The 12,538-nt window shown below is 36.4% G+C and overlaps 1 protein-coding gene across 1 annotated transcript; it reads left to right on the top strand.

Moving 5' to 3' along the window:
• Positions 1-5,186: 5,186 nt before the first annotated feature.
• LOC143470641 (sodium- and chloride-dependent GABA transporter 2-like) lies at positions 5,187-12,146 on the top strand. Its single transcript, XM_076968896.1, has 13 exons — positions 5,187-7,465; positions 7,540-7,775; positions 7,855-7,989; positions 8,063-8,303; positions 8,486-8,618; positions 9,225-9,359; positions 9,471-9,574; positions 9,778-9,871; positions 10,058-10,201; positions 10,368-10,508; positions 10,677-10,883; positions 10,951-11,118; positions 11,394-12,146. The coding sequence occupies exons 2-13, from the start codon at positions 7,646-7,648 to the stop codon at positions 11,508-11,510; spliced, it is 1,749 nt and encodes a 582-aa protein (XP_076825011.1). The 5' UTR covers positions 5,187-7,465; positions 7,540-7,645; the 3' UTR covers positions 11,511-12,146.
• The last annotated feature ends 392 nt before the right edge of the window (positions 12,147-12,538 follow it).

The raw sequence follows: 12,538 nt of genomic DNA, 5'->3' as shown, positions 1-12,538 counted from the left end.
TTTTATTTCACAGTAAAACAAGATAGTTCCCATACAGGCTGACACAGTAGTTACGTTTTGTTGTCCTCACTCTTAAAAGTACAGGCACATCTTTTATTTAAAAGCAGTTAAGTCAAGTTTCTGTTCACACAGCTCATTTCAGGAGCTCCAATACCAAAACTGTCAGTACAACTGCTTGTCGGACACACGTCGATAAAAAGACACATGTGCTTAATTAACCACAGAAACGCGCAATCGGCCGCCAGGGAGAAACGTAACAGATACAAGGCAAAAACAAGTGTAACACAGTGAATCAATGACTGCTTATTGTTATGATACAAACAATACATATGTTAAGTGGATTTAAATTACACGATATATTCTTCAGTACAAAGACTTACGCAAGAAATCAGTCATCCAACCAGCTGTGTAATACTAATAACGAATAATAATGAATGGGATTAGAAACAATGAAAAGGAAAAAAGTAGTTGCGCAGATCACATCAAAAGACAGTCCACGTACAATGCTTCAAAGAATTATTGAAACCACATAAAATTAGCCAACACTGAACTAACGAGAGAAATTTATGGCATTCAGAGGAAAAAACTCAATTGTCTATTATAGATAGAATCATCCAGATACCAATAAACGCTGTCAATATGACGGGCGCTCATCAAAACAAGCGGCAGCAAAATAGGATAAGATTCTTGAAAGTTGTTCGGGGTTGGATGAAGCGACTGCACACGCAGAAGATATAAAAGTGAGTTCCAATCGATTAAACTCAAGAACATCTTAATCCTTCCAACCTATGGCATCACAAGACCGATGTCTTTCGGGAAAGATAAACATGGCATCCAAGATCGTAGAAGAAGAAACAAAACATTATCACTTCCAGACACCAATGTCGGCAAAGATTTGGGATAATAGACCACAAAGGACACGTCAAAACTTGCTCATAGTGTTCAACAAGCGGACACTTCTACAAAGCACCGCCCTGATGAATGGCGTCAAACCAAAGCCGGCAAAGCCCACTCCATGAGTTGACCTTCAGAGAAGCCACTGGTCGCTTGAAGAGGTGGACCGGCGACCAAAATTTAAAAAGACTCGAATAAAACTCTATAGCGTAACGCAACCCGAAGAACAACTTACGAAGACGATAAAAGGAAAAAACATTTTTTAGCGGTAAACATTTCCCAAAACAGTTCAAAGCCACCAAACCAACAATTGAAGCACACCTCTAATATCAACACGAAAAAAGTATTAATCTAAGTTTATTTTCATTAAATACACGTCGTCGTCGTGTGAGCCAGATGTTATTCAGCCAGTATATAACCAGACTAGATGTCCAGGCACTTTTCAAGTAGCCACTGTGTTGTGCTGATAAATACACGATGTTCAACCTCATAACGAAAGAATTTAATTTCATATTCAGTAAGTTTATTATAAACAATTTTAAGTTGTTAATTTTATTCCGGAACAAAAGTAACACATATTATAAATGCCGGATTAAGAGAAAAACTTCCGGATCCAACAAATAAACTTCCGGATCAAGCTTCAACATGCTCCGGCTGAAATGAAGCGCTGCATAAAAGCGATTGTATATAATTCAAAAGAAGAACGTTTTGTCATGTTACAATTTTTTTAGTTGTTAAAATGGACCAATCTTACCCGCTACATATGTTACTACTCTCATATTTTAAAGCTACCTCGTTTAGAATTGATTTTATCCAAATTTCAGACATATTTCTGAGAAATAAGCTCTTAAAATCGGCTCATGCTTCCCCTCCCATATTGGGTGTACCGACACTTAATCACGCGACACTTGATCACGCGACGCTTAATCACCGACACATAATCACTAGGACATTTAATCACGCGACACATAATCACTAGGACATTTAATCACGCGACACATAATCACTAGGACATTTAATCACGCGACTTGGATACTTAATCACGCGACATTTAATCACGCGACATATAATCACTTGGATGTCGGAAAAGCGTGAGGAAAATTCAGTAATTCAAGCTCGTGTGCATCTCTCTGTGTGGATTGCTTTTAAGGTTGGCCTAAAGCCAAAGGCTATTAGTCTTTCTTTTAGAACTCCCCGACAATTGTCTTTGACTCCGTTGCGCCGGCTTTCTCTATAATGTTTCTTTAAATCAACACCAGCTTCATAAAGTCTAATTGTTATATTGTCCGAAGTAAGTTGTATCACAATAGAAACATTTTCATCATCCTTTCACATTTAAACAAAACCATAACCATGTGTAGAGACAAGAAGGGGAGATTTTAACCAAACTTTAGTTTTTATACAAACACATTAGCCAATCAGGAAATAACATGTCATTTTGCATTGCTACGTATAACCTATGTAATATTAATATCTAACATTATTCTATTGTCACAACGTGCACAAATGCAACGTGCAACGTTTCTGCAAGGAATTGCTGGTACTCAACCTTCTATTCCAATGCGGTACAAGGCACTGAAACTGCGCGTGCAAAACACAGTTGACCGTTATCTGTCAAGCGAGATTTTAGTGCAGTTGCTTACATTTCCCATGCATAACATTGCTGTGAATTGTAAATGTAAATAAACATTGTAAATGTGTGATTAAATGTCGCATGATTAAATGTCCTAGTGATTATGTGTCGCGTGAATAAATGTCCTAGTGATTATGTGTCGCGTGATTAAGTGTCGCGTGATTAAATGTCCTAGTGATTATGTGTCGGTGATTAAACGTCGCGTGATCAAGTGTCGCGTGATTAAGTGTCACCAAACCCCCATATTGGTAGCATAGATAAGGAAACCGGTAAATATTTCTAAATCCTAAACTCCAACCATTTGTGGCAAACATGATATCTCAGGATTAGTTCCAAATCACTTGTCTGTGATGGTATTTTGTGGTTTATTTATATTGTGTATAACTATATCTTCTTCCTGCGAACACCAATCAAATATTTCAAATAATACAGTATATCAGTGTCAGTTATAAATTTTCTCCGTCGCTGGACGTAAGAAACTACAGTACATTTATCTCTAATGAAATTGCACTATAGCCCCATGTAAGCCTAATTACAGTTCAACGCGTATCTGGTGGGCGACATGCCTCACGCTTTCTGTTACCGTTGTTTAGCCGAGTTAATAGAAATATAATAATCTTTTCTGGAAAAAACGTTGAAAGTGTTAAAATATAAACAATATAGCGATTTAGTTTGGCCACGAAATTTCACGTTTTGTAATTCGTTGTATATTAATCATGCTGACAGGCGTGTTAGTACAGCACTGCACTTTGATATGTTTTTAGACGTATATTTAGATGTATTCCAAGAGGTATTTTTAAGTGTGTATGTAGATGTATTCCACCCATATTGATGCGGCCATTCTTGTACACAATGTGTGACTGCGTGTTTGATATTAATAATTTACCGATATGCCACTATGCAATACATTTTATTGAATGTGAAAAAGCATCAAACGCTTATGCTTATATTTAAATTTAAAGCCGTTTATTATCGACCTATACAGCGATAAATAAATCGTAAATAGTGACTTGTTTGTGACTTAACATATGTTAAGACTTGGGCTTGGACTTGACTTGACAAACGTTACTTACTCGACTTAACTTAATCTCAAATAAACGTGAAAATTACTTACAAAACAGCAACCGTTGATGTACATCATATAGAAACAATAACGATTCACGCTCGCCTTCGTCCTGCAAAGGTGGATGTAATTTGCGTGGAAGTCGTGATTCACGCCGTAACAAATCATATGATCGAGGAAATTGTTCAGACTACGGTTGGCGCAACGACAGCCACCGCGGTTAAAGCTTTTGTAATCATAGCAAAACAGGATTTCAAAATTCAGTATAGGCAAAATAAGAACTAGGTCAATAATGATGAAGTTTGTTATTATCTTGTAAATTCCGGGATAAAGCAAGAGAGAGGCATCAAACTGCAAGCATTTTGACAAAAAATGCCGATTCGAAGGTAAGCCCTGGCTTTTATATGGCTAGGGCTTTGAATTCAGGCTGCCTGGAGATGTTTTCGAGGAACAAGGTGAAATTTTCCAACCCATTAATAATATTAATTACAGCCCAACAGATTATGTAGTGGCTTTGAGTGAAGCATTGGAAGAGTATTAAGCCGATTCAATCAACTAATCATGCAAGGTTAGAGAAACACGATGTAGATCCTATGCTACAAACATGCGACAAAGTGTATGTCAGAGCCGAGAGTAACAAAAGTATTCTGGTCCGTTTGTTTTCAAAATTCGTCACCCTTATAAATTCCTTCTTGAAACGGCTAAGGCTCAGACCGACCATAGAACTTCATCTTCTGCAAAGCGCGTACGACTCAAACGCACCCAACTAAATTCTTGAGTTAGCTAAGAAAAATGCCCAAGCAAAAATAACGTCGTTAACGAGTGAATTTTTTACGCAATTTTCTACTTCCAACGCACGGAGCTCGCTTCACACAGACAAGATCAGCAGTTTCGAGGGACGCATTAAACTCTGGATCGCTACGAGGATGGCGGCAGTTGCGGTCACTAGATGCGCAGTTCTCTTTCACTGAACATTACTTGTTCTTTCTTCTATTTACTGGACAATGCGTAATGCGAAATAGGAACGGGACAATTTCATATGACTCTAAAGTACTGTCAAAAATCACAGTCACGTGCGGAATTTGTCTTCGAAAATGACATAGTTTGTAAAACTCAATCACTAAACCGCGTCGCACACAGTCAAGCGGATTTGTTAATTCCGAATTATACATTACAGAACATAACTGCGTATTTTTACACGCGTTATCAGACCTTATCCTATTTCTTCGGGAAAAAGAACAGACGTATAACCACGGCCGACGCAGCGGCACCAAATTATGTCACGTGTAGGCAATGGGTAAGCAATCATATTTCCAGCAATGGTAGTCTTACCAAGTGAGGTCAAAACCTAACTGATAACAAAAGAAAGTTACGATATGTCCGGTTCAGACTTTTATGGGGACACAAATATAATGATTTTGTGCAGTTCATTTATTTTTTGATTACCTAGCCGAGTGACTGATCAGTCGAGCCTTCTCCATTTTGACTTGCCACGTTTTAAGTGGATATTGAGATGTTTCTTCAACACTCGAGTATATTTGGTAAGTTCATACCAAGCCAGCTTTACATTGTCCTAGAACGCGAAATTTGCGTCATAACAGCTTAGTATTAAGTAATTAAGTTTATTATTACAAACAAGATCAAATTGTAATAGCGAGTAGAGATTTCCGAACTCGCTTTATCTATTCATTGACAGAGTGACTACTTCACCGTAAGTAGGCCACACAGCCTATAGTTAAAGGTAGGCGGTTAGGTTATAGGAGAATGTTTATGTAAAAAGTCGATTGGAGTTGGCGCTAATTGGGGTTCAGTTGAAGTTTATTTTGATTAATAGACAGATTTAGGTTAGGTTTAAGTTGTTATGCTATAATATTTAAGCTAGGTTAACAAGAAACCATCAAAAATAGTTTTAAACGTACGATTTTTTCCCGTGAAACAGTGACAACTTTCTTTTTTATGAACAACTTTGATGGCCTTGTTCGAACTATAACTAACGCGGCTGGTGGTCCATTGTATTCTCAAAAGCAAAAAAATGTACAATAATCTAACTTTAAAACTTCAGATTAATATATAAATACATTTTTATGACAAACAGACCAATTAAAACTTAATAACCTTGATATGATCGTTTCATGATCATTAAGTTTCACTATATCAGTTAACTTCACCAAAAAACCTATACGTCGAACCGATAAAGTGACTTTTGATGAAAGAAGCGGCCCATTAGACCCAACATTTGAACAGTTGGCTCACTACTCGTCTGCCACTCTTTGGCTACAACTTTTAGATACCGTAGTTGACTCAAAATTACCGTCGGCCCTCTCACTACATGCAAGAGGAAGAGATGAAATGTTACTATGTAACCTAACTTTTTCTTAACCGGGAACCTTCCCGCTTGACAGCTCAATTCGCTCTTTGGCCTCACTAACTTTTAATTGCATTTTCTTCTATAAAAACACCCATCTTCCTTCTATAAAACCCAAACGTAACTAAAAACAACTACATTCGCCCAGGACTTCCCAGACGAGCGTAACACCACATCAAAACAAATTCCACGTAATGAGAGAATCAACGTGGGACGCTGAATACTAGTTAAGCCCTCGTGGTAGCGAGACGAGACGTCACTAGTGATCGAATAAAAACACGTGTGCCTATAAACAAGTAAGATATGGCAGAACGTGAACAGGCATAAAAATGACTAATGCGAACAACAATGAAATAAAACAAATATACATAAACAAACAAACATAAAACTGACACAGCAAAAAACACGTCCGACTAAATCAATCAATAAAAGGGGTTCAGAAAAACAGTGTACATTGTGATTGCTATAAAACGGGTGCATAAAAATAATCCCGTGACAACTGTAGTGTTTTGTATATTGGCATTAGCTGTTTTCTAACCAATTAAAAATATTAGATTTTTTTGGTAAGATAGCATATTGTTAGTGCTTGTGATTTCTGATGAACCTATTTATATAACTAATATTTACATTTTACAGATTATTTGGGCCTCTTAACAAACAAACAGTTTCGTGTAACTTTGCCATAAAATTCACATATTTTAGTTTCATTTTACGAATTTATTCATTCTAAAAATTTGAAAATCTACTTCTTCAAAGCAGGAGATATTTGATTTAAAATATGTGCGCCATACATAAACCGCGTACCAACTGTTCCTTGGCGCAGTGTGAAGTGCCATACGTGGCACGTGATCGGTATTCGATTAGCCGGTCAGCCAAGCATAGGCCGTTCTCTTAGCGAAGCAAACGATGATTGGTCAAGCAATATCTGGCAATTTTTTTCGACTGGGTAGTTTTTGATGAAAACCGCGCTATTTGAGGTCGGTTTGCCAACTTGATCTGCACAATGCGTTGTGTGACACGTAACTGTATTTGTTATGAGTTGAAGCATTTTCTTCCGTTCTATATGTGATCGTTTCCGCTTAATATGACTCTGGCTTCCTCTGTGAAGTTTCTTGACATGTAACATAAGCAAATGTTAACACCAGTGTCCAGAAAGGAAGTAAGTCAACGCAGCCGAGAACATAAGGGGTACAAAGATATACAGCATTTGGCTTTATACGTTACAGTACAAAATAGCGTGCTATTCAAAACATTGAAAAGCAACTTAACTTCGAGTCACCCAAATAGTACTGTCACTGAAAGGCCGCGAGTATATATTTCTCTCACAGCCAGTTATTTTTAGCTACTTTAAAGTAATTAAATGGAATATGCAGTAGTTAGTTGTAGTTGTTATTTTCGGGTTGCAGATATTATGTCAAACTGTTTTGCAAACGATTTAACATCGCACAAAATTTGGTTGATGCACATTGCATAATTACTACATTCTATAAGTTAGAAATAGGAAGCACAGGTAATATTTGTTGCATGAGATTAGAATTACATAAAATGTTATTTTGTATCATGTTACCTCCTGTTTATACATAGTCGCCTGAGCATCAACAAAACAGAAGTCATAGCGGTTTAAGGATTTCAAAAGAGCAGCCTGCTATAATTCAAAGTAAGTTACTGTAATTATATAGTGAAGCGAACCATGAGTGGCACCAACTCCAGACAAGTCTCTTGGAGCCGATCCTGGGATTTCATGTTTGCCACAGCAGGCTGGAGTATAGGGTTGGGAAATATTTGGCGGTTTCCTTATCTATGCTACCAGTATGGGGGAGGTAAGCGATTTTACATTCGATTCCAATATCACTTAAGACGTTAATTGGTGTCATTCTTTCACAAGTGAAGTATTTCTAGGAGCTTTTCTCATTCCGTATATTTTCTTTGGATTCGTTTTTGCACTTCCTTGTTTGATGTTGGAGGCATCATTGGGACAAATGGTCCGCAAAAATTTGATTGACACGTGGCGCTCAAAAGTTCCTGTATTCACAGGCATGGCTTTTCAATTCAAACCAATTACAAAAAACGAGATTTGACAAAGTATAACTTTTTAAGTTGTTTGCAGGAATCGCTTACGCCAACATGGTGATGTCTTTCTTGGTCGTTATTCATTACGTCACACTCCTGGTGTGGATAGTGAAGTATTTCGTAGCAAGCTTTTCGACTATTCTTCCTTGGATCAGTTGCAATAACACTTGGAACGATGAACGTTGTGTCGATTTTACAATTCAAAACAAAAGCGAGCTTTTTGGTTCAAATCAGCTAAATGGGACAAGAGGAGAATCAGCGGCGGAACAATATTGGAAGTAGGAATTGATAAATTTTCCAAAATTGGTTTTAAGCCAAAATTTTGTTATGTTTTTGAGAGGTAAAGTAGGCTTACATAATATCCTAAAGGCGCAAAAGTATAAAGCTACCTGGCTCGCTTAACATTTACTAAATCCACAATCATGGCAAAATCAATAGACATGTTTGTATATAATTTCAGGCTAAATGTTTTAAAAATTTCATCTGGTATCAATGAGGTTGGAAGTTTGCAGTTGGATTTGATGGCTTACAGTGCTCTGGTCTGGTTGCTAATTTATTTATCTACTTTTAAAGGAATTAAATTCTCAGCCAAGGTAAAGTAAAAGTAATAAAGTTGTCGAGTTTGTTGCTGATGCTTGATTTTGCAAAATCTTTTTGTTAATGCTTGTGCATAAATGTAAATACAAAGTCGTCACAGGACAATACACAGCTAAAATGATAAAGAAATTATGTTAGTGTTTTGAGCTTTCCAATGCTTCACAAAATTAAACTACATAATTAATTAAAGTACCATCCCATATTTTTTTTTAATCTTCCTGTTAGGAGACGTGCTGGTTAAGTTTATGCCATTACTTTCAATTGCCAATTGCTCGTTTTGGTGTGTTTCTTTGTATATATAAGTTTCTTCCAAATATATGAATTACTGTGATATGTTTAGTTATGTTGCATATTGTTAACATTTTCAAATGATTTTACTGACAAATTGGTACTTTATTTGGTTAAGCTTTTAAGCTGATCACTAGAATCGTTACATTCATTACGTCAATTACACTGATATACATTTTGATATTTACCTGAGACAGTATTAACCAATGAATGTATGAATTTCTTTTCAATTTTGCGACGTATTGATTATTTTGTTTTCGCAAAGAATTTCTGATATTTTTATAAACTGTTTCTCATTCTATTTTTTTGCTTAGGTCAGTTACATTACAGCGACGCTTCCGGCCATTTTAATTGTTGTCATGGTGATATTAGGTTTAACACTTGATGGCAGCATGGCGGGGATAAGCCACTATCTGAGACCTGACATTTCAAAGCTAGCAGATTTTGAGGTTAGTCTTTGCAAATATTAGGACAAGCTCTCGCTTATAAAAACTCATCAGATGTTAGTAAAAACTCCTTTTACAATCCTGCGTGAGTATTTTTACTCAAACACTTTGAAGGTTTGGCTGAAGGCAGCATCTCAAACGGGTTATTCGGTTGGCAGTGGATATGGCATCATGCTTGCGTTACGTAGTCATAACAAATACAATGATAACTTTTACAGGTAAGAGATAAAAGAACGAAATTTTATCTTAGAAAATACTGATAATGCTCAAATTTCGAAATGTTTTTCAACAACCTAGAGTGTAATTTAACATCACAATATCACTTAAACAAGCTTATAGTATATCAATGCACCACAAAATCATCCCTGAACACAATCCATGCATTGGAAACGTCACTCACGCATTATATTACTTGTTGTAGGGACTGTATGCTCATTGTCATGTTCAACATGCTTACCAGTTTCGTCTCCGGGTTTGCTGTCTTTTCAAATTTGGGTTTTGTTGCGCATAAGCTGGTAAGATGCTGTAAATTTTTTTACAATGTATTTGTGTACATACACTCTGGTTGTTTTCCATTTGATATTGCCAAGTCGTGTGAAAGCGACGACATTCCATATTCCTTCACTTGTTCAACATGTTTCACGTCACTAACGTCAATTCGATATCAAATATCGTTTTACATAACTGCGCCTACTTTTCAGAACACAACAATTGATGCATTTCAAACGTCTGGGCCTGGTCTGGTGTTCTTGGCTTATCCACAAAGTTTATCTCTTCTACCACTTCCTCAGTTGTGGTGCGCCCTGCTCTTTCTAATGCTATTTTTTCTAGGATTTGACACACAGGTAAATTTAGATAAAACCATTTTAGTTGTTAAACTTAATTTAAGCTCTTTAACATAATGAAAATTTGTGATGGCATAACTTGAGCGTTATTTAGTAATAAGGCAAATATGTATATGTTTTAAATGTCAACTTTGAAGCATAAGAAAACATACATTTATCAATTCAGTTCATTCACTATGAGTTCTTGGTCTCTTTGGTTTTCGATCTTTTTCCTCAAATGCGCGGACGTTATCGTTACGCAAAAGAGATTTTCAATGCAATGTTCTGTGTGGTGCTCTGCCTTATAAGCTGGATATTTTTAACAGAGGTAATTTCACCCATCTATCTATACGTTTTATTTTTTTGACCATACCATTGAATAATACCATAAACAGGCGGAAGATTTTTCGCCGTGTCTTGGGAAATAAATGCGTTGTCTTTAGTTAAATACAACATATTCGCCATGAACTTATTTTTATTGTAAATATTATTTTAGAGTGGACCATATCTGTTTGAAATATTCAATCAGTACAGTAGCGTAGCTTGGAGTTTTTTCATCATTTGTGGCTGCGAACTGGTAGCTGTGGCTTGGTTTTCTGGCGCCAAAAAACACTGCCAATTAATTAAACGTATGATTGGACCAACTCGAACTGAAAATGTGATCATTTTCTTTTGGAAATATTTTACCCCGGCTTGGTGTTTGGTAAGTTTACTGCCGTTTTGCATCGTGTATTTCGTTGACAAGCATAAAAGAAATGTCTTCTTTTTAGGCGTTAGCAGCATACAGCATTGTATTTCACAAGGCACTCACTTACGGTAACTACGTCTATCCACCTTGGGCACAAGCATTCGCACACACGCTCAGTTTCTCGTCTTTTGTATGGATTCCAGGTTTTGCCATATATCTGCTCCTCACTTCAAAGAAAACAAAAGCAGAGGTAATCGCGATGTTAAAATATGCAAACACTAAAACAAGTGGCTGCATTAGAAATATTTGCAATTGTGCGAGTGGACATTCGAATATGCCTATTCCATGTCAACAGTACTTTAAGACACAAACAAGATGAAAGATTTTTGTCACCTAGACAGAATGTTGTTCAGCGATATTGATTTGAGTGTTATTGTGGTAATGAATAAAACCTCAACTGACACCTATTTTGAGAAAATCAAACTTGTGCAGGTAAACGTCTGCTCTATATATTTGTTTTTGCAGCTTCTCGGAAGAGGAAGTCAGTGCTCCAACAACGATGATGGAAAAGAGTTTGATGAAGTAGACAAAGCACAGATAGAGCTCCAGTGTACAAAACTAGTTGAGAGTTCTGTTGCGTGATTTAGCTTATTCCCAACATCAACTGAACATTTTAATGTGTTTTATTAAACCAGATTATATCATATACTCAGTAAGACTCTTATCCAAAGGTCATATCTTGCTTGCGCTACATGATTAGAATCAGAACAATACGAATGGGTTGAACAATGCTTTATTGTCTATTGTACGAAACGTTTTTTCATTAACAAAACAAAACGTTTTCAAAACGACTTTACAGTAAGTACAATGAAAGATATATTTTAGCCTAATTTTGTTTTCTGTCGTTGGATACTTGTGTTATGTCATGAGTAATAGGTTTTTTTTATTGCATCATCGCTCATACATTGTTCAGTTTTGTTCAAATTCTACGCAATATGAGAAACTTACCATATCGAATAGGATCTGCTGCAGTAGGCAAATTGCACGTTTGCAAATTGCATTATTGCACGTTTCCTTGTATTTGAGCATTTTTGATTCCATTTTCCGGCTGCAGTGTAAAATTCTACCTCCACAATCATTCTTTTTACTTCCCGCTGCGTTTCACAACAACTCACTTAAATAAAATTGCGTTTGTCACCGTTAGTATTATAGCACGGACATCAATCACGTTGTTGGTCAAATAATGCGAAGAAACATTTCAACCGAGTCTCGTCATCAACATAGTTGTTAGTTCATTGCTTGCCAGCACCAAGCAAGAAAAGAGTTTAGTTTAATTATATATCATCTATTTTGTAAAAATTAGAAAATATGTCAGTATGTGTTGAAGTCTACTGGATGTTTGGTGCTCGGTGGAGGAATGAAAATTATCTATTGATAATTAAGTTAGGTAAGTGACATCAGCATCAGAGTGTTAAGGTATGTGCGCCATCTCTGATAATATTAACTTCTTTTCTCTTTTGAACTATAAAGTTTCCATTATTGCAAAAATTGTCTATGAATTTCAATGTTTTTACAACCTATGTTCCGATAAACCTAGCCGCAGTTGTGTGGCTGTAAAAGCGCTTTTTCGGGATAATACTAAAAGATATCAAGCATGTCATTGTCCTCTT

This window comes from Clavelina lepadiformis, chromosome 9 (assembly GCF_947623445.1).
Source record: "Clavelina lepadiformis chromosome 9, kaClaLepa1.1, whole genome shotgun sequence".
In the NCBI taxonomy this organism is placed as follows: Eukaryota; Metazoa; Chordata; class Ascidiacea; order Aplousobranchia; family Clavelinidae; genus Clavelina; species Clavelina lepadiformis.
This window is presented reverse-complemented; position numbering and strand designations above follow the sequence as displayed.

Coding starts and splice junctions, on each gene's coding strand:
- LOC143470641 (XM_076968896.1), top strand. CDS start 7,646: ATGAGTGGCACCAACTCCAGACAAGTCTCTTGGAGCCGATCCTGGGAT. Junction 10,884..10,950: donor TTACCCCGGCTTGGTGTTTG/GTAAGTTTACTG, acceptor TCTTCTTTTTAG/GCGTTAGCAGCATACAGCAT. Junction 11,119..11,393: donor CAAAGAAAACAAAAGCAGAG/GTAATCGCGATG, acceptor TTGTTTTTGCAG/CTTCTCGGAAGAGGAAGTCA.